Here is a 27,367-nt window from a genome sequence, read left to right as displayed (position 1 = left end):
ATTAAAAAAGGACAGGGGCTAAAATATACTAAATTATTCCAAAATGATTACCCCCCATTTATCTAGGATGTTTTCTGGCTGCTTCATATTACAGGATAAATAATGTCTGGGGAGGACATACTCGGTGAAAATAACGGTCATGGAAGAGCATTATTCCACGGTAATAAAAAGAACAAAATACCCTCACGGCTAGAAAACACAAGAACAATTAAGGATATTGAATCAGACTGCTCTTTGTTTACCTTTGTGTACAGGGAAGTCAGCGGATAGGAGAGAGTACGAGTAGCTATCTGAATGGGACTGACAAACATTAACACGCTGTGACAATGATGACATTAGTCAGTCTCTAAAATTAATCTCCTCTGAACAGGACTGAAGGCTTTTCTACATAAGCTGCCTGGCTTCACCCATCTGACCTGTGTTTGTCTTCTTGTTCATGTGACATAGCGAGGACCAGAATGTGCATTTCACCGGTCCTCACAGGTCCTCCCCGTTTCAGTGTTTAAAGGTCAAGGTCAGGGTTAAGGCTTTTTGTTGGCGCTGGGGAATACACATGCACACACATGCTTCATATGCAGCACTGGAAGTGTGGTCCATTTTAATAAAACTATAAACAGAAGAGTTTTGGCTAAACCCACATGGACTCTATTGATTTGGTGGTTCTGGAAAACAAGAGAATGCTAAACTTTTATTCATGTGATCTCTGAGAAATGACAAGTGGATGGACATGCTCATCTAGGCTCACTGTTTGACCCTAAAGATGGGAAAAGCAAAGCAGTGCTGTCTTTAGTTTGCTGGCAGTCGTCTAAAACAACTCTTGCTTTGGCTTTATTGTTTAGCCAGAAACAAAATCAGGCCGGTTTTCAATGACTCTAAAAGAGGGGGAAGACAGCAGATGAAAACAGGGAGGATGTATTTGTATGTGAAATGTTCAGGACGGGCTCAGAAAGGACTGATCAGAACCACTCAAGTGCCTCCACTCTTTGTTTTTATGAGCCCCTCCACTTAAGTTCAAGAGGGGATGAATACACTTCCCATATTTTTCAGATTCATTAAGTCGGCCTTTACTCAACAATGTATCGAGCCACGCGTCACTTAAAGATTCTCCTGAGTTCTACTCCATATTTAAGAAGCCAGATCCGTTATCGGGGTGTCCTGGCCTGGACAAATTCACCAATGAGACAACAGCATTTAATGCTTGGGGGTAAAGGTAAGACAAAAAAAGAGGAAAATGATTACCGGTATTCATGTCAACCAAGTCCAAAGAACCACTGCTGCTGTATCTGTTTGAGCCGCTCCCTCACTTTTAATGAATTTCATTAACGAAGCCCCTTGAACAGCCATCATTTCTTGATTAGAATATCTGAAAGAAAGCCCTTTCCATCAGTGGTGCACTGACAAAACGAATCACACAAGTGGCAGAAACCACACAGAGCTGCACGTGGACTTGATCAGAATAATAAATTCAATTAAGCCCGATATTATGCAGGTCTTTTATGAAAGATATCAATATAAAATATATGCTCGGGTCCTCTATCAGAGGTTCTGGAAGAGTTCTGTTTCTAGCGCTCACCCAGCATGGGGGGGGGGGGTCAGAGCTCCAAATGCTCCCAACGCCACAGGGATCGTTAATGACTTCACACCCCACATCCTCTCCAACCGTGGTCCTTCTTCCTGCTGTTGCTCTTGCTTGGACTTACCAGATCTATCATTACAGCCCTCTAATGCCCTTTGACCACCACCAACGGGTCCGGCTGGTTCGCCGCCACCTACGTGTTTCAAACGGGGTCCACGGCAATCACCGCATTTCTATTGTGTAAAATAGCTCAATTTGCTTTTACAGATACATGATCTAAACAGCATCTTCTACTGTCAGCCGTTTCCTCCTCAGGAGTCCCCAGAACAAATCATCTCTACCCCCACCCTCTGCTCGAACTTCTTGTCCTCTCACAGGACACCCACAAATCTCCTCTTTGGTCTTCCTCTGGGCCTCTTCCAGGGTCACCCAACATTTCCTCCGCCTCTGCTTTCCTCCCTTTTCCTCAGTGCTACTGTCTGTTATACACACCACATTACTGCCCCCCCCATTATCAAATCAACACAGTGTTATCAGTTTTCTGGTAGGATCTGGGCTGAATAGTGATTAAATCCTGGGCCTGCCACTTCCTTACATCTACTGCAGATCTGATCCCAAACTGTCACATTTTATATTAGAGCTGTACGATGAGCATTTTGACCATTATTAATGTTGCGCTGCGTCTTAGAAATCTGACTTCAGTCTAATTACCTTCTAACTGGGACAGAATCTGGCCAAAATGGTGTCATATGCACTGGGTCTAACTTAAACTAGGACACGCTATGACACTGCACTCCCTCAGATGGCTATAGATTATTTTTACACCCGCAGAGTTGTCGTCTGGAGTGCCCGCACAAATTCCCTCCCTCTGCCATCTTCTTGTGTACCTAATTTTCTTCTTTTCCTTCCTTTGGTCTCTATCCACTACTCTTAGTCAAACCTGTTCCATCCATTTTTCTCACGCTTTCACCTCGTGCATGTTTTCCTGTGGGTGAGTAGTCTGAATGTCATCCAGCTATATGGATTTGATACTGAATGCGCAGATGTTTTCTTTTCAACGTTCCTCCTCCTTGCCCTTCAATCTTACAGTCAAGTCATACGACAATAATCTATCCTCAGTGTTTCCTCATATTCAGCTCCTCCTGCAATAAGCTTTCTGCATTTTTATGTTGTTTTTCAGTGCCTCCAGCTCAGTCAAAAGGTTAGCCTTTACCTCCCACGTCCTTGCTCATTCCTTTCTATATGTGATCTATCCACACACACATGCATACCTACACTTTTCTTTTACCTCTATCTCATTCCTTCCGTGGCCAAACCTGACTTCTGAGGAGAAGCTCTGGCGTCTCTTTATAACCCTCTCTGCGGTGCTGCCTCTCTGCCTCTGAAGGCCCGTTGCTTATTTCAGAAGTTTCCGATACAACTGAGGTTACCCTCTCTGATCCCAAATTGTAACCATGCTAAAAAAAGAGCAGTAGCATAAACGTTCTGATTACACACATACTTTCTGAAGCAGTTTCACAACTGCAATTCTTAAAAGGCTGGAGACCAAGTGGTGCTTGTTCAGTTTGTCTGTGAGCAGTAAAATCAAACAAAAAATAACCTAGATATTCACATTTACAGTTATAGATAGATGTTTCTGAAGGCAGGAAATGGTCCAATCTGGTCTCGTTAACAATTGTGGGTCCATATTTCCTTAGCCTTCTAGTGTTGTTGTTGTTATAATTCAAGGGATAGTGCTGACCTGGTCTAATCACAGTTTTGCAGCTGCCGTCTTCCTGCTGTGTCCCAGCCCACAACATTTTTAGAGGTGTCCTTATCATCAAGCTGCCAGGAATACACCACACAGGTCAATAAAGAGGGCACGCAGTCACGCAAGCATCCCACCCACAAACAAATGCTTACCTCTTAACGCATGGCAATGGGGTTTAGCCACAGCGACATTTTGTTTAGCCCCCTTTGCAACAGCACGTGGCTCTGGAGAAAAGAGCCACGGGTGTACAGTCGCTCTTTGTGGCTACAGCGTCAAACGTTGTTATGCCGAACTATAGTTGAAGGAAAATAATAAATGGGAAATACTGGAGGCAACTTTCAGTCCAATGCAGATCAATAAAACAGCCTTATAAGATTAAAATATCCTATATGCTGCTCTGCTGCTTCTCCTGCCACCCAACTAAATCCCAGGGAAGATCTTACCAAAGGCCCTAAACCCCACGTGTGCAGGCACACTAAAGCACACACCACCCCCTTAATAAAATCCAGCCTTCAGAAGTCACTGGGCAAGAAGAACATTGATCAGAGAGGCAGCCAAGGGGCCTATAGTAACTCTGGTGGAGCTGCAGAGATCCAGAGCTCAGATGGGAGGGTTTATTCAGGAACTGCTACTGTATGAGTGCACGCCCCACAGATCTGGCTCTTAGGGAACACGTAGCAATAAGGAAGCAATTGTTGATAGAATGTACAGTTTACCACACAGCTAAAGAAGGTGAGCACATGGTGTCAGCATCATGATGTGGGGATGCTTCTCTTCAGCCTGGACAGTGAAGACGTTCAGCATTGATGAGAGGATAGAGGGAGCCATCAAACACAAGAGAACCAGTTAGAGGCTGCCGACGACTCGAGACGGGGCGCACGTTCACCTTCCAGACGGACAACAATCCTAAATATACAGCCAGAGCTACAATGGAAAGGTTTAAAGCACATTCTTGCGTTAGAATGGCTCAGTCAAAACCCAGACCTACAAAATATCCTATTGTCAATCTGTGGCAAGATTTTATATCATCTTCCTTTCACTCGTTTTCTTTGGTCTAGAACATAAAATTCTAACTGTGACACTGTGACAAAATGAGGGAGATATTGAAGGCGTATGAATACTTTTGCAAGGCACCGTAGATGTGTATAGTGAAAGGCTGGTTAAATGAACAGTGAATGGAAAAATTAAGGTATAAATCAGAGCGGTCCTAAAATTTATCTACTATCAAACATGTGATATATCAGTACATCAATTTAAAGGAAGCTCGGCTCACTTCAGTGCTCAAACAGAAAGACAGGCGATGAAAACGTGCACGCGCCGCAAACTGCTGACCAGATGACTGCAAAGCAGGTGTTCAATCTACTGTACAGCCCTTGTAAAACATTCAACTTAGCGTACAAAATGTGTTACTTGAAAGGTTTGATGAAAGAGATGTGAACACAGAACTGGACTGAAAGTCACTCCCCGCCATATCTGGCTATCAGACATGATTGAATTGGTAGCGTGCATATGCATAAAGCAACAGAATGGTTACCTTAAATGGAAGAGATTTTTCACTGCAAGGACTAATGGGTAGAGACTGCAGGCTGCTGGCAGGACTCGTCTCTGTGCTCTGCAAGGACGAAGACATTGGGAAAAAAATAAAATTTAAATATGAAGATGAGGTTTTAGCGTGCGGTGCAACGTTTTCTTTTTATCTGTAGGACACTATTACATTTTAGGCTTATGCCTGGTGCAAAGCATCACACTGTGCAGCACAACTGTCGTTACTATTTTCCGACTGAGGCAGTCATCGGTTTCACGGCCAGAACCCACGTTGTCGGCGTACATGCGTCCATCTGCACCCCTGTGGGCGGGTGGGTCTTAAGTGCACTTCTTACTAACCTACTGTAACATGAAACAAAAAAAACAACAATTCTTCAGTCTTTTTTTCCCCCACGGATGATAAAACAGGTCTACTTATTGCTCCACAACACGTGCATCTGCTGCTCTTTACATCAGTAGTGTTAAGTGTAATTTTGAGGTATTTTTCTGCTCCTCTAATATACTTAAGACACCCTTAATCTCTCCTTTTAGTAACCATGGGGGTTACAGGACCGTAAAAAAAAAAATGGTTTGAAGTGCGACATTAATTAAACTCAATGTTGTAAACTAATTTTCAGCACAGAACAACACAGACTTTTACGAGAGCAGCTGTGGGTCTCAGCATCACCCAAGAGGTCTTGAGAGAGGACAGATGGGAGAAAGGGAGAGATAAAGTCACATCTTGAGTCCGGGTGGCTGTTATTAACATAGGTCCTAGTAGGCACTGTACATGGCACCAGACAAGGAATTAAAGCCATATTCCACACACTTGGCTTTCTAATAAGGTCTGTTTTACCACATGTGCCCTCTTACTGTAAAGTTGAGATAATCCCTAAAATGCTTTGCTGAAATCCTGAATATTGTTTATGTTTGGCCAACAATCAAGGTCCTTGACGGAAAATAGAGTCCTGAATCACAGCATTAACTTTATGGATTATCGATTTGGCTGACCTTTGAAAGAAGAATCCATCCCAATCTAAATTATGGGTGCTATGCCATCAGGCTTTCAATGTGCCATCTGTGATCAATGCCTTTTCCAATGCAGGGAGACAGGTACACACTCGCTGCCACCTAAACTCTCCTCGCTCTAACACATACACATTGTTCTAAGGTCACCCCCGTCCTACAGGCTTAACACACAACTGTCCCCACAATTAGATGTGGTTCATAAAAAGCCTTTTAAGGATGGCAAAGCTGCCTGGGAGCTGTGGGTATAATGGCAGGAGCTGTGCAGAAGCTAAATGTATCAAGATGGTGAATGGCCCTTGAAGAGTAAACAGCCTCTGTTTGATACTTCCCTTTAATCCCATTCACACATAAGCTAAATTAAGACGAGTTGATTCCCACTCACTCTCACATTTGGGAGGTCTTTGTGTTATTAACCTGGTTTTAAACTGTAGTAGGAGAGCATAAACCTGAGCTAAAGGCGCAGAGGTAGAGCACTTAGTTGCAGGGGGATGACCTTAGCAGCTGATGCTGATGGGCAGCATCAGTAAGTGTCTAGCAGGTGGAGACTGACAGATCAGCTGTTGCTGGAAGTCAAGCAGCTGTCAGGGTCTGAGAGTCAATGGGATGGAGAGAGAGTGGCAGCAGAGGCACCAGCTAAATGGGCCTTGCAGTGCATGTATGGATTTTGCACAACTGTGCGCATGAAGACTGAACAAATTCTCTAATAAATGGGTGCATCAGAAGTTTGCTAGGCAACACTGGTGTGGTAGAACATGCTGGCAGAGACAACGGCGAGGAATGCGGCCTCTACGTCCAGCTACTTGCCTAAAAATGCTAAGTGAGTGTTTTCCGGGGTTTTTCCAACTGGTCCAGACCGATGTAGGAAATAGGTGATAGGAAAAAACATGGGAACGATTTAAATAAAAACTGTAAAAAAAATAAAAATAAACTGTTAAGTAACACAGCATGAATAATTTATCATAATGTTTACCTTTTCAACGCTTCAGAGGAGGGAAATTGAGTTGTATTACGAGTAATCTGAACCTGACCACTGCCGGAAGCAAAATGAAGCTTGTGGTTATGGTAATGAGCAAAAACAACAACAGAAATTTGACGTATTTGCTTAACAAAAGGTCAAGCCAAGTCTCCACCCCCTTTGCTACAAGAACAGAAAACATCCCTCTGTGCAAGGTAGGAACATTTGCAAGTTAATGATACAACAGAGTGAGAAAAGAAGGAAGAACATCCACTTGATCATATTCTGCTCCGCTGTTGCGCGGCGCTCTCCCACACTGCCTTTAGTCTGTCCACTATTGCTGTAGTTTATGTCTCCTCTAATTACCATTTCATCATATTCATGCCTAGCTCCTCTCGCCCTGGTGTTGGGTGGGAGAGAAAGACAAATATACAGCAAAGGCAGAGGGAGAGCGACATTCACATGCCTCTGTGTATCGTAATTTAGAGTTAGCTTTTATCTACAGGGACCAGTGGGGAGGTTTGGGGAAGGTCTGAGCAGTCTCCAGGAAAGCAGCCGCCAGATATTAAAACTAGAGCCATCTTCAGTATTTATGTCTAAAGTAATGCCAGAATGCTAACTATAAATTAACTCCTGCTAAACTGGGTTGGTTATTATCCTTCTGGCTTGGTGTGGACTTTATGTACAGCTGGAACCTTCTTTTAGCAGTTGATTATATAGTTTATAATGATGACAGAAATTACCCCCCCTCCCCCCAGTCAGACACTTCACAATTTGCAATTAGCCCAAATAAAGCAGGCAATCACTCCTAATCACATCATTTTCTTCAAGTTTCAATAAATGCCACAATTAAATGAATTTGCAAGTTCCAAATCTAGAGAATTAACATCTCCCACCTACTGACCGGATGGGTCAGTCTGACCATTAAAAAGCTCACAGGACTGATTGGCTTTGATTATCACACCTAACCCTCGCACGCCATTTGTTACACGTCACCTTTAATCCCATCTTTGTTATGATGCTGAGGACGTTATTAACATGCTCCCCTTCCCTCTCCGAGATGCCCCCCCCAAGCCAGAAGTAAAAGTTTAGCTAGTTGAAACATTCATAGTTTGAAGTATATTATTATGCTTTAACGAGTACAATTAGTTTGTAAAATGTACACCATTTTAGTGCAACCGTGACTGGATTTGTCGACCTTTATCACTTAAATTGTCTGTAAGTCAGCTAAGAACAATCACTTGGGATTGGGGGGGCACGTCTCACCTCTTGCAGTGTCCGTCTCAGCCGTAACAGCAGGGTTTTGACAGCGGTGCAGTCCTGCTGCATCAGTCTAAGAGGAATGGCATCCAGCCCGGGGGGTAAGGGCTCATCTTCCCTTCCCGGACTGAGCCCAAAACTCCAGTCGGCAGGCAGCAGGCTGGTTGGACGGCTGGGCTCCCTGGAGGAAAAGGAGGAGTGAAAGAAAGTGAGAGCAATAAAGAGCTTTCATGTTAGTCGGACTCAATGGGAAAACTAATAACTTTCTGCTTCTGCCAGCTGCTCTCCACAGGGAACCAGTGATCATTAATAATGGTGTAGATTATGTACTACATGGCAATATACAGACATTTGCCTCAGATCGTCCCAGTCGCCTCCAGAATCATGATGAGGAAAAAACAGACGCAAGAAAAACGTAAAAAACGTCTCCTTAACGAATGAAATGCGCTCGGCGAAAAGACACCGAGTCCAAATCCCTTTTGTTGAGTTAAACCTTCCACACAACTGTGACATTTCAGTGTTGGATTAGTTCAGATACCGACGAGCATAAACAACATCAACCTCAGCGCTGCTTTAATTAGCCGTCCCATTTCAGATCCCTTTAATGGTAACCGGGCTTCTGGAACAACGATACGTCTCACGTCTCTGTCTGTGGAGCACGGCCACCGTTCTCCGTCTAAAAGTCAACGGTGATTTATCACAGTGAAGGAACGATACAGCCGAGAGGAGTCAACAGAAGACCCAGGAGAAAGTACTCCCGGGTCTTTCATTTCAGGTTTCTTTCTGTTGGGAGTTTCCAAAGTTTGCAAAGAAATATAGCAGAATCGGCTGGGCCATCACTTATTCTACTGCTAAGATAGAAAATAGAAGATAATATAAGATAAATGTCACTAATGGTCCTATTTCACGTGTCAACCATTTTTAAAAAACGCCCCCTTTCACTTAGTCAGAGGTCCATTTGCTGCAGATATGACAGAATCTAAATAAGCAGTAGGTAACTATAGCGAAAGGATTTCTGCATATTAACGAGACTTAATTAAACCAGCCATCTTCATCCTTTTAGACAAGTTGTTTGCGCCAAACACAATGAAACTGCTTCCCCGAGAAGAAGGAAGGAAAACAAACAGAATGCATCTGGCTGGGCCCGTTGTTGATACGAAGGCACCAAAATAACACCCACGCTAGGCTGAGAAATCAACCTTCCGTGTTTATTTCCCACTGACAACAATTAAAAAGCAGTAAAAGTTTCCAATCAATAAAAATGGAGGTGAAGCTTACGTGGATTTCTAATGGATTTCTCTCCAAATGTCAAAAGCGGCGACTTAGAAGAAGGCCTGCTCCAAAAGGCCAATGCTATTAACGATCAACAGGCCCATTCCTTTTCTGTCAACGGTGAAATCTGAATTTATGTTACGACTTGTTACGAAGCCTTCTGACAGGAAAAGTCTTTGGAATTTAAAGTTTAAAATTAGGCAACGACGAGAAATCGTAACCAAACTCGACAATAGAGGACTTTTTTAAATAAAACAGCGACTTCCACGGTCCTCCGCTGACTCGCCATGTTTTGACAGAAGCACCTAAATTGCAACTGTGCATCTCGCCTTCTTTGTGACATTTTGAAAAGGTGAGCTGAGTAACACCAGCCTCCGCTCTGCAAAGCAAACAACCGGCGAGTTCACAGTCTGCATAAGACAGAGCAGAGGGGCGCCGCCGAGGTGGCGAGCCATTGTCGTCATAAGAGTGCTATTTAGAGAGACGTTCAGAGAATATTTGGTGATTTTTGTCCTATTCTGAGTCAAAAGAAGCCGAGGAATCACTGATGGGCATGTGTGCAAAAAGTTTTGACCCAACATGGTTACACCTCCTCCAACTACAGGACATTCAAAACCCCACAGTGTTTAAAGTCTTGACCAAAACAGGTAAAATCCTCCAATTAACCACAGTTTTTAATGGATGTTAAGATGAAAATCACTCTTTTTTTCCCCCACTTTTGGGAAACTTTCACTGTCTCTGACGGCTTCTTCCGTTTCCTGCGTGGGATGTTAGTAAATGTGAAATCTATTTATTTTCCTGCAGCTCCAGGTGAGGTGAGGCGAACCGGACGGAACTAAATGACAAATGATCAATGGCGCCTGTTTTTTCTCCCGGTGGCGTGCGTCGAGTGCCGCAGGAGCAGCGTCGCCCTGAAAGTTCGGTATGCTCGTATCTCTTCTTCGGCGGGGACAGGGTCTCTGTCTCACCTCGGAGGTGCTCGGATCGACAGGCGGGAAAACGTGTGGGAGAGGGGTTCAAAAACCACTCGCCTCCCCGGAAACAATAACCACAGCAATAACCTGTCAGAAGCAGGAGAGTGAAATATTTTTGGTTGAACAGCATCACCGAGGGCTGTAAACGCTCTTTACTGGAGGCATGCAGAGGGTTTTAGAAGCTGAAATGTCCTTCAATTGTGTCCATGTTATAGAGACAAATAGAGCGATTTATACCCCGATAATAACATCTATGTAACTACGGGAAGACTGTGACGTGCCCTTGCAATATTTAGTGGGAATGTGCGTATTAGAGGGAGAACCGAGGGGAATGGATGGGATGCACTAAATCTTTGGCTTTGACAGGAGACACCAGGGCTCGCGTCCCACCTCATTCTGTACCACCGTCACGTTCCGCATCAGGAAGCCTCGGGAAAAGCGCCGGACCAGGGGAGGATGAATTGTGTGTTTATGTGGTTGGAGATAAGATAACAGCGGATCTAGATTCTGAACATATGCTGGTGTTTTCCAGGAGATAAAGAAATGTACACTTCTGAAAGAGGCCCACAATCAACGAGCAGACTGCATAAAACAAGGTGGAGCGCGATAATCTGGCATCAGAGGGGGACATCTTCTAAACAGGGACGTCTGTGAACGTATGTCTTTGCCACGCGTTGTTGCTCGGCAGTCCCGTCGGCACGCGTGCCAAAGCAGGAACACGCGTGTCCGTGACAGGGTTAAAATGAGTCCGTTGAGGAATGATAGATGTCTGAGGCGGGGAGGCCTTTCCTCGGCTCGGGGTCATCAGTCTTTCACTGTCGTGATAGCCCGACTGCTTTAGCTCATTTCTGGGCGTTCTTTCATTCCACATCTTGTGTGTCCTTACACACGCGCACACACAAAAACACACACAATCCTATTTTTCTGGATCCACCTCATTATTTATCTTAGCTTTTCATTTTAGCCGACATGTACGTTTTCCTTTCTGGTCTCCTCAATACGGACATTTTTTGCCATTAATCTCTTCCAACTCGCTCCCCTTTCTCAGAACTTCTCCCCACCCAACTGAGAAGTGATCGATCCCGCAGAAACTGTTTAAAACGCAGCTTTTCCTCGACTGAAAAGTAAGACATTTATAGGCAACGCTGACACGGTCGCCCTTCCGCAGATGCTAGAGTGATGCATCAGTAACCTGGAACACACGCACAGACTCGCATCCAAAATTCTGTGGCAAAAGCATGTAAATCAAGCTGAATATGTATATGATGTATGGTGTACACGCGGTCTGGGTGTGACATGTGTGCCGCAGATGGCTGAAGGTGTCCTGATGCACTTGAGCACATGGAAAAGCAACAGCTATTGGTGAATGAGTGGAGTCATTTGTCACCTCTCTTCGCGTCTCTCAGACGCCGTGCGCTCATCTGCATTCAGCACCTGAAGCTAAGGATGCTTAATGTTGCCATTAAACTCATTCGCCGGCATAAAATGCATCTGTGCCCCGAGAGTGAGCACGAACCACGTTCGAGGCAGCGAGTCTAACGCTGAACCCGCGTCTTCAGAGGCACAGAGAGAAAGAAAATAGAAGAGGGAATGTGACAGGATGGAGGAAGATCCGACGTCGCTTCTGTGATGGCAACACAATTAGTGAGGCGACGGTTTGGCTCGCGACTCTACTCCTGCACCTTAGATAATCTCTGTTTCGGTGGGGGCAGGATGGGCCCGCGTCCAGGTCCGCTGCATTCGTACCTGTGAGTGTCAGAATGTGGATCTCTTTGTTTTTGAGGGGAATTTTCAGTGGATCGCCAATCAAACATGCGCTTGCCTGGAGAGAAATATTTAAAAATGGCTTCATGTGTCACTTTGCATTTTCCTACTTCATCGTACGCACCAAGTCACAGTGCCAAAAATGTTACTCTCCCTTAAAGCCTCACAGCTATACATCTCCAAATAAAAGCACAAAAAGTTCGCCTCCAAAAGGGGCTGCGTCCAGAAAGCCTCACAATTTCCGACGCTAATTTGATACTTATGCAAACAAAATGCTGCTTCTTCCGTGATTTAAGAGATTAGAGGGTCTGTTTGTAATCCTCTGTAATGATCTTGACTCACCAGCATGAATGCCAAAGGTGACAGCACATCAGAAAAGCAGCCACTGGTTGACTGAGACAGATTATCTTTATTTACTAGCTGCGGCAACAAAGCCATGTTAAAAATGCTAATTTACCACCCAAAGGGCGTCAAGAGTTTGGAGCGCATCTTTTCTCTTCATTCCCTGCGGACACAATCATTTTCCGCTACGTTATTCTAAAGCCATGCGAATAAAAGAGCAGCAGAACCTCACGAAAACATGCGGCTGCGTTTAATCACCAAAACCTCGCTCTCATTATAATTTACCTGAGCCTGGCAGCCACCAGAAATTTAAAGTGTAGCAGCCGAAAGGAAACATGCAAATTAAATATTATAGCGACAGTTAGAAAATATACACAAAATACATTCTTTTAGTGATTATGCTGTTGATCCAACAGTGCAACACAAGGTCACATTATGATAAGCTGAATCAAGAAATGGAGATTTTCATTAGGGGAGTTAACTCATTTCATCTCAATATGATCTCTGATTTAACTCTACTTATTTATATTTATATATAAATATATCATATACTTAGCAATGACAGGAGGTCATGACCACATGTTCTGTAGGGTTCGTATGAGAAGTAAGATTATTTCATATTAGCTTTTGATATTTGCTTTCTGAACAATGAAGTTGAAAAAAAAAAAGCAACAACGCGTGTTTATTGAACGCCGAGGTAGCTACAAGTTTCTGTCTGCTCCCATCTCGTCAACATGGAGCAAAACTGGGTAAAGGTTCTCTGATGTATGAAAGAAAATGGCCGCGTCATCTAAACATCAGTCACAAGCTGCAAAATGCCACTAAAGTTCAACAAAACAAAACACGCATTCTCTTTGAGTCTCTCAATAGAGGAAACCAATTAAACGCCATTTAATTTCTGGAATACGCCGTGGGGGGAGGGGGGGAACAAAACAACGACTTTACTGCCAGTCAGATGTATTTTTTCCTCATTGCAAATCAGAAACAGGAGTCCTCACGTAAAAAAAAGGAAACAATCAGTGATTAGTCACCCTGTTGATGAGCATTTAACAAACAACTCAGAGTAATGAAAAGCAGAACCTACAACAGAATAGTATTTCATTCTTCTCAGCTCGTTAGACCAAGAAAATGAAGCAATAAATGTAGAGCCCGAGGCTCGCTAATACACAATCTGTAGGCACAAACTGTCAGGAAAGCAAAATCAGCTCCTTCAAAATGAACGCAGGACCACAGTTAACATGGTCTCAGACTAACGCGGGTGAAGGGAACTCGGCTCCTCCGGCATGCTGGGCGTTGTGTCTGAGAGTCATGCTGGAGAGCATTTATCTGTCCCCAGCTCCACTCCAACACTCAGCTGGATTCTCCATGCTTGTTTTTCTTAAGGATGAATGTCTGCAAGCAGGACTTTTTCTTCCCGTGCCCAAGTGTGCGTGTGTGTGTGTGTGTGTGTGTGTGTGTGTGTTTGTTATGGCAGGTGGGATTAGAGAACATGGCTAATATAGTTTCTGAAATACATTCCAAATAATCATGGATTACTCACCTCATCTGTATGGAAGATTGCAAGAGCAAAAGTGGGTCAGGGCCCCCTTTTCATTGGCTCGCTGTCCCTAAAGCGGCGCGCTATCCTTCTACGCCTTAACAGTAGGTGGCGATAATGCCGTGTAATGCTAACTGACACCCGTCATTTATGCCAACTGAGGATTGGGAAAGTTTGGTGGATAAAAACTGCTGCAAAAGAAACTTGCTTAATCGTTGGTCGATGATTACATACCCTTAAATCTTTGTCCCAAAGGTGCCCTTTTATGGTTTTAATTCAAATGCAGCTATTTTAAGTGTTAAATGTAACTTTTCCCTCTTTACTGTTGTTAACTGCAGGTCAATTATCTTGACGACTGACCAGATTCTCTTTACAACGTGTACAGGAACATCCTGTCTGCTGCAATCTGCTTTGCGTTGTCCTTCAGACCTCGGCCGCTCAGGCTACGACGCTAATACCTGCAGCAAAACCTCGGATTCAGTAAGAGTTGCCGGCTGATAACACACTCCCATCAGGTCAAGCAGACTTCAGGGAAAACTTCCACATCAACTAGGAAACTACAGGAGCTCTGAAGGCTTTCGAGCTGCCAAAGAATCGTCTGTCCACGTGTTACGCGTACGCGTGACGTGGTATCAGAGTTTTTACTTGCACACGGACAAACGCACGCGCCTCTTTCATTTCACCTCCTCTCCTCTGACTACCTGTGTTCTGGATAATCGCCACCAATGAAAATAGAAAAGGAAAATAAATAAATAACAAAAGGGAAGTGCAATGCTCAATGGGCAGACGGTCACCATAGAAACAAGCAAGCCATATCCCAGCTGTCAAAATTTAATTTCCTCTGTCCTTTTCCTATAGGAGACACAAGGGAGAAGTCAATATCTTAACACAAAACAAGCGGTGTGATACATCCCGCATACATATTCAGCATCTGCTAGCTTAATACATCCTTTCCTACCAACCAGGAGGCACCAAGGAACTTTCATTATTAGGTTATTGTGAAATACAGAACGGGGGCTAATATTATCTTGAGTATTGCAACTGGCAGGAGGGCTTTACATACCAAAGAGGGCTTTATGTAACAAAGGAAGCAGGAGTGTGCGACACATGCAGTCAACCATTCTTACAACCCTGGTTAAACACATGGTTGTGTTGCCTTTAATGCTGAAACCCTAATCTACTAGATAAGTATAATATAATAACGCTCTCTGTCAGCGTCCTTAATGGGACCGTCAGGGCGCTGAATCAGACGTCAGTGCCGACTGAGAGGCGAGCGCGCCCGTGGGCACGTGCGTGCACATTTGTCTGTGTTTTCTTATGGGCGTGAAGACGAGGGAGCACGTTTAGCCTCCAGCAGAACCGATTTCCCCTTTGAGGAAATGTGGAATCTGCGACAAAAATCAGAAGAGACTGAGTGAAAGAGCGAGCCCTGGGCAAACAGACCCCCCTCGCCCCCCCCCCCCCCAACGCAAGCACCCGATTTCTGCTCCTTCATTCTGATCTTTCCAGTGCAACGCAAGGAGGCAAGCGGTGTCAGAATACCACAGCCGAACTTTCCTGCCAGCCATTACATAATTGCATTAATATGATGATATTAAAAATGCAAACATGCAGATTCTTTCATGGCGTCTCCAGCAGTTATAACATCTAAAGTCTCAAAAACCGGGGGTGTATAATAGTTCACCCTGTCTGCTTCTTTCAACCTGCAAATGAACCACCCAAGTCCATCTACCGCCTAATTTGTTGGAACAAATGTACATCTTTTTTTTTCTTTTAAAGTTATTTCCTCTTATAGCTACATCGCCATAAACAAATCATTTGGAAAAAGAAATTTACATGATTCTTCCACCACTTTTACATGTTTTCTTTTTGTATTGGGTTTCATTTTGGCATTGATTGAAATAAACAGACCATCGCTCAGCCACTGCCAGACGTTTAAAGTAAATGAATACCATTAAGGCCTTTCCAGCTAGGAGGTAGAACCCTCAGAGTTTCCCTTTGGTCAAAAGTAAAACAGTGAATGTCAAAGGCTCCGCTACATCTCCAGCTACTGTGATGAACCTGACTGTTAGATAACCATCTGTGGGTGTGACTGCGGTGCTAATCAGTGTCTTCTGAAAATATCTGACCCCGATGCATCTGTAATGGAACCCAAGCTCTGCCATTTCTATTCTGTCTGCCTCTCTCCATGTGACACCTGAAATGTGACAGGCATTGTTATTTTCTTTACTCTGTGCACTGTGCACACTGTAGAAGCTCTCTACATTATTAAACCTGCGGCTGCATACTGTTATTTTCAGTTTTATCTATTATATATTTAGTTTCTGAGCCGAGTTACAACATAGAACTTGTACTATAAATACAAAAAAATCTTTCAACAGAGCCGAGGGGAATCTCTGCATCATCGGTGATTTTATCAACAGATATACAATGACTTCAATTTTAGTTATTGTGAGGAATATGTGAAGGCTTTTTTGCTAATAGTGACCTTCTGCCCACAAGGCTCCTGAAGTGTTTGTGTTGGTTAGATTGTCATATTCTGGATTCTTGTTATTATACAGCTGTTTTCAAACCGGGATGCGCATGAGCAGGGGAGCACGGGACAACTGTGAACTGTGATGGCCAGCAGATGGTGCTAATTTTACGACCAACTACCTTAAAAACACCACAGGTTGGTCGTTCCTACCAGCATGGGCAGGTTTGGCACGGGACTAACGGACCGGACCACGTAAAGAAAGTTCTGGTTGTTTGATTCTTTGTCTAGTAATATCTGAAAACCATGAATGTTGAAACAAAAGGGGGGTCAGGTAATGTCATAAATCATCTCCGATTCATTAAAATGCTCCGTAGCTGCATACCACCAGTCTTTTAGTGAGAAGACAGCTTAACAGGAAATAACCAATTAACTATCTGACACAAAGCATGGCTGGTTTTCTAAAGGTTGCGTCCCGGCTCCCCTGTTTCACCGACACTGTCAAGACAAAGAAAACGCTCCCCTATTTGGTGAAAGTGTGACTGTGAGGAACACGATAAGCACCTTCCCCTACGTGTGATCTCTCAGGAGCAAAATGTTAATCCTCCAGCCTCGGCTTCAAATCCGCCCACAGAAGTTGACCCACAGTCTCTGCAAACAAAGATCGTTGTCGGTTTGTTCGGGGGAGCGCGCGGGTCGACTGGAAACAACATCCAATACCACAAAACCGGTTTGGAGCCATGAGTGTGAAGAAAATACCGAAAGCCAAATGAAGTCAGACACCGTGCAGATCCCTCCCTGGCAGAGGTGCTCGCACGTACTATCAGGGGCTAAAAGTGCTCCGTCTGAGCGCTCGGCGACTGGGAGACAGAAATGATCGGAAATACAGCTCTAATATTCTTTCAAAGCGAACTTGGTTATTCATTTACCCTCGGCCATTCTGCACTCAAGCCTTGTTCTGTGTCTCAGGGATATGAAGTTTGGTAAGTATTCACGGGGGAGGCTCCAGCACGGCAATTCCTAGAAGAGGAAGCTAATAGTGACCTTCAGTCTCTTTCTCCATGTTAATCGTCTCATTTTATTTAAGATTTGCTCAAAATGCATGAAACAGAATCCTGCTACTGCCAGTACACATTCACAGGACAAAAGTCAGCCCTGTTCATGGACAAGCTATCAAGTCAAGCTTCCATTAAGGCCTCGGGCCTTGAATGTGGACATCACATCAAAACGCTGTATTCATTCATATGCACATGCGTACCTCTGACTGCTGGCTTTCCCTGGGATGCGGTCTCCTGTGGGGTCCATCGGGGAGGGGAGAAGGTTGAAACACGAGGTCAAGGACTGGCTGGAGTCTTCCCTGGACACTGAACACACCGGCAAAAAAATGCCGCAGTCAATTCACAGAAACACGTAGAAATATTTAAGTGACTGGCTTCAATAATAAAGGCCTTTTCCAGAAATGGAGCCCATCTGAGAGAGCTGTATGGAAACACCTCTCCAAAGACTTGACACCTCATGCTGCCTCTGTAAAGGTCCTGCTGCCCCCCCCCCCCCTTTGATTTAGAAGGTTACGCGTCACAGTTGTAGTAGCAGCATAAAGCCTGCCAGCCTCCAACGAGCTACTTGAGTAAATTCCCGTGGTTTCACATGTGCAGCGTGCATCCAACGCCATCTTAGCCTGTTAACGCTCGGAAAAATAGGTTGGAGTTCACAGCTGGTACAAAGAAACGTGCTAAATTCCCTCCTTCATATTTGGAATTCTCGTTGGCTTGACTTTAAGCGAACGTCTCATCAAACCTTTAATTTCACGCTGTGGTCTGTGAACCACTCGCTCTAATAACTGAGCACACCTGAGTTGTTCTATTAGACCTATTTTGTATACTAATTAGTTTACCTCCTTCACCTCTGTTTGAGGCACCGCTGACAGCAAGTAAATTCACATGCACGCGTGCAAGCGCGGCTTTTACCCGCTCTTTCTCCCAAAATGCTCCAGCCCCTATATGCACAGCAGACTGGCTTGTTATTCAGCTGCTTCAGTCATTGTGGGCCTTCGACTCTGCCTGACTACAACTGTGAATTTCTGATGGGCCATCTGGGGCTCCAAAATTGCCGGAGGATGAATAAAATCAACTCATTTTTACGTGTGATTTGATTCGAGCGTCCCAAACACGCCAGAAACTCAAAACCGTTCAGTGCAGAGTTGTGAAGAATTGAAATCCGTAATATATTTTGCTGACTTTTGTTTTGAAGAGTGATGTGTGTGAAAAGGAGGCTGCCATTGTTCTGAAATCAGCAGAAATAAATCAGATTGGAGGCTGGAGAGACGTCGCTTCACCAGACTTTAGTGGCTTTAAAATATTTAATGATGTGAAAAGCTGCGTTTTTTTTATGTATGTATGTCACATAAGTGAAGGTTGTTGTGCCGAAGACTCCTTTAAGAACTACATCACCGGCATCATCCCCCCCCCGACAGTCACTGCTCAGCACGGCTGCCGCGCTGACATAAAACAAAGATAGAGTGCTGTAAATGAATCAAGGACATCAAATGCTGCGAGCATCCCGACTGAGCGCTGATTTCCTTGAAAAAGACAGGCTACAGGTGCTAATGAGGAGGAGAAACAAAGGGAATTTAAAACAAAGAGAATTTAACCAACTTCTGAAGACCTGCCAGCTTCTCTTTTAAGGAATAAAAAGGGGGGAAAGGAGACCATAGATTGGATGTGGAACTAAATCAAACTTTGAAATAAGTCATCCCCTAAATGCCCAATTTAAACCTTCTACAGCACAGGTCCTGAAGTACAAGAGCAGGTTCATTTCCTGTCATCTGACAGCAACTGAGAGGGAGCAGAGCTGCGAGTCTGGTGTTCCACTGGAGCTCTGGGCACCAGAAGACTATTCCCTCAACTAAAAACAGCTAATGCAAGGTTAATTCCCAGCCAGTGCCCTTGACCTGAATTGGCTCATTGCTCCTCGCGGACAATTTAAATGCAGTTTGTGGTACAACAGTGGTCAAGTTTCTACAGCTAAAACGAATGAGGATCGAAAGACACGGTCCAGTGCAAATTTAGACAGAATACGTTTGCGATGCTTCTTAATATGGAGAAGTTACCGTGGCGATGTCGCTGGTCATCAGAGAGGTCCATGTCCAACATGAGATCATCTTCATCCAACTCTGAGGAACCGAGGTTGTTCAAAACATCCTACAGAGACAAGAAAACAGCACCGGTAAAACGCTAAATCTCCTATTAAGTAGAAAAACACTTGATCCATATCCAAGCCAGATTTTTAAATTGTAGATAACTACATAAAAGAGAGCTGCTTTCTTTATGAGCAACCAAAAACCAGATTACCTGCGTCTCCTTCAGGCGCAGTGCAAAGCTCAATACTGCCACCTGATGGCCATTACTGGAAATGCTGTATTTTTTTGAAAGTCAGGCCGATCTTAAACAGAAATATTGGAATTCGTCCCACCACTGAATTTGTTGTATCCTCTGGTGCACGCTGCAGCAGAGCTGTGCACTGGCAAGAATCCTGATATCCAACACGCAGGCCAAGTACGCATCAAGACTACTGTGATATATTAAGATGCTCCAGCACTCTTTTTCATGGAAGCTGAAAAAAATTCAAATCTGTCCATCAGATGAACGGCACCGTACCGATGCATCCTTCACAGCTACATTACACGTCCATCTTCCCCCTCAGAGTATAAAAAGAGCTTGATTTTATTAACATTCCCAACCACTCAACCATATTTGTGTGCAACAGAAAATATCCCAGTAGTGTGTGCGTCTGATCTGCCATGAGATACTCATCCAGAACATATTCCACTCTACTGGAAATGAATAAATGACATCACTTTAATTCATAAAGTGTATCGATAAAGGGAATTAAGCACACAGTAGCTGTGCAATGCTGTTCAACAGACCCCATTAGAAGCACAGAATTGTGTTAATATGATTTTATAACCCTTTGTTTCACCCTTTGTAATATACTTATAAGATTTGAGTATCATCCTTGTGTTCATAGATTTAATATGAGTTTTACTTCTCATTGAGGCTGACACTATCTGGAACACACAAGGGATAAGAAGCAAGGCATTATTTAATTCCATCAAAAGCCACAGGTTTCTGTTCCCGAGCTGTGGAAATCACATATAGAGTCTATGAAAATTACATTTATTCAGTGCTTTAGGGTGGTAAACATATCAGGATCGGGGTAGAGAGATTTGGCGTCGCGGCGGGGTATTACAGCTTCCAGCTAAAGCAAACATACAGACTTACAAATTGCTTTCATCTTGGATAAGCACACGTTCCGCAGCCGCTTCTGGTGACGATGCGCCTGAGAGAACGAGGGATCGAGTGTCCTGTCAAACTGTAAATCCAGCGGTTGTGTGAAAAGTAACTGATTTTTACCTACGCCACCTGCCTCGCATCGCCAGGCCGTCCAAACAACAACCGCACATCCCATTACAAAGCAAATCCCACGTGAAGATTAACAGAAAAACACCGTTTATAAACCGGTGTGTCCCGGTTGTAGATTATTGACTGTGTGAGCAGCGGGATCAATATTATTCCCACACTCATATATTTTCAGGCGCATATTTATTTCCAGGCTAGATGATTTTTACCTGCATGTAAAGCTGCTATAAAGAATGTTGCACCGCCCAAAATATGATAGCGGGGTGGGAGATAACATTTATTCATACTAATTATTGTCTACAAGAAGAGAATCTCTGTAAAATTGTAGATTTATAGAAGCAGTCGCTTGTGTAATAAGTCATTACCAGCAGACACGATCATCTGTATTACTCCAGCATAATTTAGAACATGAAGATGTTTACGAGTTGAATTTTTATGCCCCTAAACTCTGATTAAGCTGCAGTTGGACTTTTGGTAAATGGCAATAAAAACAATCTGAATGCTTGTGAGCTGCAGCAAAGTCATAAAGTTGCAGCAATCAATCCTTCGATGGAAATTCGGATAGACGGAAGATTCCAAAATCACCTCAGAGGTACAGCAGAGGGGTCCATTAAATCCTCCTGTGTTGGAGTCTTTTACAGGCTGATTCTTCTTGGATAGCTAATGAGCCTCTAATGGACAATCACCTCCTTTTGTTCTGGGCGCATTTGTCGCCGTACGAGCTTCAACAGCGAGCTTATGAACAGGATATTATCCTGAGCAAATTACTGTCAAACAATCAAAGCGAAAGTGGAAGGAACGCATATGTTAACCAGTCGTAGGTCCAGTCCTTCAGTAATATCCACATAAACGCAGCACAGATGGGTTTCAAACCTCACTAATGGAGTTCAATCATGACGTGATTGCGCAATAACGAAATATGACTGTCTGTGGGGATGAAATAAGAGAGCCCAAACTTGTTCCTGCAAATGTCTCTGCAAAACTGGAGAATTAATGGCTGTGATCTTTTGTTTTTTGACACCCACACAAGACTCGACGGCCGGCGACCCTGTTCACACACAAATGCTACAGTCGCACCCCTGTGAAAGGTTTAGCTGTTTACGCCGTCCTGCGAGGGATCTCTCAAAAGAGAACGGCCGACACGACCAAGAAATTCTCTGTTTACTCCGTCAGGCGGCTTGAGTTTCAGCCCAGCTGTCAACAGCAAACCTTCATCCAACGCTAAATATGTTGGTAAAAACAAATAAGATCCCAAAGGGATCGGAGTCAGATTAGGGAACAGCTGAAGCCAACAAAACCTTGCCTCGCTTCCCGACGGGACCTCACCGTTTATCCAAATTCAGCAAATTAGTCATTTGTCTGTGCGAGCCATGGCTTTATTTGCATTTATGATAATTATATCCTGCCTGTGCTGTAATGACAGCGGCAATAAAGCGCAGTTATCCAGCGTGGAGCACCTTAGTCTGGCGCTGGTTTATTGTGCACAGGTGCCAGGTCCCGTGGGCCTCCTTAACGCATAAACATCAGTCAGCCGCGCCGTATGTCTGCATAAAAAATCAGCATCTATTCCCTCCCCTTTGTCTGCCTCGCCACCTTTAACTTTAATCGCGAGCTGCTAAAAAGATGTTGTGATTTGTCAGAAATGGCCCGCTTCTCCGTAGCCGAGAACCCCCTCTGAACCTTGAGAGGAGCTTTATCTGAGCGACGCAACAGGACTCCTGCAGCTCCGTAACACTTAAGCTTCTGAGGAGGCCTTCAAAAGCCGCAAATAAGGAGGAAAAAATAAAGATCACTCAGTGTTTGATGGAGTGCTTCTCAAGGAGCGGATGCCGACGTACGTACACGGCAACGTGCTCTGCATATCCCTGCGCTTTTTAATCCCCTGGCGAAAGCCACCAGAGCCTGATATTTTAAATTGGCTTACAGGTTTCCACCCCTGAACCTGACCGTGCGGGCTCTAAGAGCATGAGCGGCTGTGAAAGATGTGCGCAGTTACCCTACGGATCAGCAGACGAGAGGCAGAGTGTTGGAGCAGAAACAGACGAGAGGACCGGTGAAGCACCTATTCGCGCAAGCACTGAAATTAATTTAGGGATTTGTCCTAAAAGCTTCAAAATGAAACGGCTTTCCTTTTCATTAAAGAACTTAATGGTAAGGTTATTACCTTGCGGAAAACTGGCGCACACAACAGAGCTTGATATGTGCTAAATTGCATCATGTTATCACAGATGCACATCATCAACTAGAGTGATGAAAGTAATGACTTTTCATTTAGGAACTCTTTTATCTGGCTACCAAGTGGATACACAACTTATACACAACTATAACTGAGATGCTGGGCTCATTTCATCCCATGCGTATCCATTTATACTGGCCTCGTCACCACCTCAATGGGTCCCAGGTCCACCATGGGTCCCAGTTCCAAGGGTCACACGAGAGATAATCTAAACTGTTCTCTAACTGGAAAATGGATTCTTGAACGACTGACGGGCTAAAGTGTAGCATCTCTTCTACTGAGCCAACCTTTTGCTCCCGTGCAGAAGTCAGTGTTACAGAAACGCGGCTCCTTTATTCAGACCGCAAAGATAAAATGTTACACAGAGCTGGAATGTTCCTTAAAAAAATATATATATACAGAACCATTTAGTTGTGGTCTGCAGAAAGACAGGAAAGGCAACGCAAAGCTAACAGGAAACCCAGAGCTAAGACTGTTTACATGGTTAATTTGTAACGCAGTAAATCATTTCCCATTTAGACAGTGATTGCTTGTTCCGTGTTACAGTTCTGTGTGCCAAAAGTTGGCGGCAGGGAAATTATGGTTAGTATTTAAGCACAAGCACTGGCTGCTCAACAGCTCCATGATTTAGACAGAAGCAGTGTCTTGAATTATAGAGCATAAGTTACTGATAAACAACACTGTCACAGAGAGTGCTGCTGTAACGAAAGAGAGAACCGAGCCAAGCCCACTCAGTGACGTCTCAGTGGTTTCCTTCACCGGCGAAGTGAGGCTGAGCATCCTGGGTTTTGTCACACGCTTTATTCTACGTTTGAAGAGAACAAGATGAGAAGACGCACGTTGACACTCACCAGACTCCCCAGTTTCGATGATGAAGAGTTGTTTCTGCTTGAGCAGACCGCATCCCTCCGTGCCAGCGGCATCTCTGAGGTTTCCATGGACACGAGGCCCACCGGCACCCTCAGACGACGAACGCAGACGCCGTTCCATCCTCATCACTTCGTGGTAGGGGCTGGCGCTGGTGCACAGAGAGGCTGGACCAAGGAATTGAGCAAAGACAAAGAACGCTGGAGCAAAATTTAAAAAAATTGCACGTGCACCATAGGGAGACCCTGCAACTGAATCTATTAGGACATCGTGTCTGGGCCAAGGGTGTTTGAGGGTTCAGATTTGTTTGGAGGGTCAGGCTTAGGGTTAGGAACTGGGAAAGGCATTACCTCCAAGAAAGTCCTCACTAAGATAGAAATACAAGGGTGTGTGTGTGTGTGTGTGTCACAAGGCCTGTCCTACCTGCATGTTTCCTCAGATGAGAGGACCTGGGTTCGTGGCAGCCGCAGAAGCTTCCTCTCTCTTGAGCCGACAGCGTGTTTCTTGTCCTCCGTTCCGATTGTTCTGGGTTAGAGTGACACCCCTCGCTGCGCGCCACCCCAGGCTCGCTCTCACTTGTGGTCTCCGTGTGGTAACCCGTCTTCCCGTGCTCCGCTACTTTCATCCCCTCGTCAGCCGACGTCTCTCCCCCGGTTTCCTTTCCCTCCTCCTCCGCCCTCCTCCAGCGACTGCTGCTGCAGAGGTATGCGGGGCACCGCCGTCTCCGGCTCCGAGAGGGAAACGGCGGTCTCGTAGTCGGTGTGGTTGGCCGCGCTGGTGTCGAGGAGTAAGGGCTTTTCGGTGCTGGAATGGGCTGGAGTGAAGAACACCTAAAAAACCAAGCGTGTGTAAAGCTCAACAAAATGTTACAAATGAACTCAATTAGCTCCGTTTTTATGATTCGCTGAGAGGGAAAACGCACTTCAGCGCTCATTAATTAAGCGTAGGTGTCCTGAGGCGGGCGCCTGCTCGCAACAGTCAAACCACATTTTTGTTTCGGGGAGCTATAAAAACAACCCTTTTCTGTCTGTATCTCTTTTCCAGAGCGAATGGTTTTCCTTATCACACGTAAAACTAAAGAGAATAAATTGTTTGAGCGGGAGGAAACTTGTGAGCGCGGAGGTGGAAACAGACCTGCAAATCTCCTCTCGCTCTTTGTCTGCCTTAAATCCTCCGACTGTAAGGACATTTCATGCCCGCTGCTTCATTTTAAGCAATACTTCACACGTTTCACAAAGCAGTCGTAAATATTCCTCTTTTATGGTTTTGGCTGCTGACATTCAAGGACGCCGTGGGGGTATTATTTGCTCCTCATCCATTTCCTTCCTTACAGTAATAAATTAGCGCAGCCTAAGAATTTATTGTACTGGTGTTTGAATGCACTTGTCAGAACAATATATGTCTTCGCTGAATATTAATGCCTTTGACTCAACAGCCCTGTACCTGGGAGGTAGAGACAGCCACGCTGAAGGTCTCTGGGGCGGCTGGGGTGTCGTCAGGGGCGGCGTCAGCCGCCAGTCCAGGAACGGGCGCCGGTCCTGGGTCGAAGCCGGATCCCGGGCTCGGGGTCGGCAGAACGTCCACCTCTGAGATGGAATCTTCAGTGTTGGGGACGAACTCTGAGGGGGTGACGGCTGTGGTCCGATCCTCCGACACCATGGGCGACTGGAGGGAGCTCTCGCCAGGAGCGCCCAGCAGCTCTCCAGGCCACGAACCCGGGGTGATCCCGCCAGTGCCGGGGGCGAGTGTGGTCGTGCTTGGAGGTTCTAGGTTGACCTCGGGCGGCCTGTTGTGATCGGAGGCGCGTGAGAAGCGGTGGTGGGCTGAGAAAGACTTGGGCAGCAGCTGTTTCTTGTGGCGTGAGGAGCGCTTGTTGCTGCGGCTGCCTCCGCTGTAGTCGTCGAGGAACCCCGAGTCGTCGCCCTCGTTCCCCCCCGAGCCGCTGATGCAGTTGATGAACACGTTTCGATTGGTGGAGGAGGAGGAAGAGGAGCCTTTATCGAAATCCTCCGTCTGCGATCGCGTGATCTTCTTCTTGTGGCCTCCGAATCCAAACGAATGGCGCGACCTGGGCCGACCGCAGCTGTCGGTGAACCCCGACGGCGGCGACGTCTCCGGGTTGTTCCCATTCGCGTCGGCGCTCTGCGTCGGCTGAGGGGCGCGGTTCAGGTTTATGGGCTGGTCGCGAGGGTCGCTGTTCCGTTTAGTGGTGAAGCTGAGAGACGGAGCGCGGAAAAGGCTCCGGCGCTTCCCGGTGCTGCCGGAGCTGGAGTTGGTGCTGGACGGGGAAGAGCTGTGGACGCCATTCCCCACTCCCCCTGAAGACGGAGAGGAGGGGAGCGACTCCTGCCTCTTGCTGTTGCTTCGGCGGAAAATGGGCAGACGGGAGACAAGAGTGGAGCGGCGAGAGCTCGATTCACCCATCTGGGCGGCGAGGTAGAGGGAAACTCTGAGGGAACGAAGGAACACAATCACATCAGTGAGTCAAGACCCAGAGGCCACATCCAAGTATATCACACCCCAAATGAGCGCCTGAAAACAAAATATGATCAGTATGTATCATATTTTAACAGATAACAAGTTCCAGTAAACACTGAGGTTGATAAACGTTCTCATTGTTGTCGGGAATCAATTAGCCAAACAGAATAAACCGTTCTGGAAACACCGACAGAGCGGCTCTGCGGGAACACCTGCAGCCCTTTTGTTTTTGATCTCAGTGTAATAGGCTTACATTAACACCCTTTTACTCAACTAGCACAAGGGTCTGTTGCCTCCTTGAAAGTAAATTTGATCAGGTTCTAAGCATACAGGGATGAAGAGCTCTCTTTCACGCAGCCTTGCTCCTGAAAGGTTGATTCATTTCGTGAGAGACGGGGGAGGCAAACCTTTTTTTTTTCTCTTACTGACATAATAAACACACAGGTGACATATGCAGAAAACACGTGAGTATAATCTGCCCCGCTGGGATCACTTCAGGCTCGGTGGACGCGTCAGTGCTCGCCGGAACGTTCGCAGCGTTTAGACAACATGTTTTTCATAGAGAAAGTTCCCAATGACCCGCACACTATAAGACTGGTCCGTAATCGAGCGCATGACATCAGATTAAACCCTCTTTCTAAGACCTTAGCAACCCAACATAACAACAAAAGTGCTCAGCCTCTCCTACAGCGTACCGCGGGGGATCTCAGGGAGCTATCTGGTACAAGTCACGCTCACACGTTCACAATGTTTCGCGCTGGACCACCCAATGGGTGAGGTGTGGGCGAGATCGAACCGATGACCTTTGTATCGCCACGCAACAATCCTCCAGCACCTTGGGGGGGTTTCAAAGATCAGGCTGTTTCACATCAAGCCTGATGAAACCGAACGTGGAGAAACAGAAGTCCTGCT

The 27,367-nt window shown here is 45.3% G+C and overlaps 1 protein-coding gene across 1 annotated transcript in view; it reads right to left on the bottom strand.

Annotated features, from left to right (window-relative positions):
- ccser1 (coiled-coil serine-rich protein 1) overlaps positions 1-27,367 on the bottom strand; it is a 72,030-nt gene that overhangs the window by 43,292 nt on the left and 1,371 nt on the right. Inside the window, 9 exon segments of the mRNA XM_057034360.1 lie at positions 4,861-4,938; positions 8,101-8,275; positions 17,715-17,820; positions 19,566-19,656; positions 23,962-23,998; positions 24,000-24,144; positions 24,401-24,654; positions 24,656-24,807; positions 25,421-26,426. Of these exon segments, the coding sequence (XP_056890340.1) occupies positions 4,861-4,938; positions 8,101-8,275; positions 17,715-17,820; positions 19,566-19,656; positions 23,962-23,998; positions 24,000-24,144; positions 24,401-24,654; positions 24,656-24,807; positions 25,421-26,401 (2,019 nt within the window). The 5' untranslated portion in view covers positions 26,402-26,426.

This window comes from Takifugu flavidus, chromosome 5, assembly GCF_003711565.1.
Source record: "Takifugu flavidus isolate HTHZ2018 chromosome 5, ASM371156v2, whole genome shotgun sequence".
Lineage (NCBI taxonomy): Eukaryota > Metazoa > Chordata > Actinopteri > Tetraodontiformes > Tetraodontidae > Takifugu > Takifugu flavidus.
Note: the sequence above shows the minus strand (reverse complement) of the source record. Positions and strands in the feature narration are given on the sequence as shown.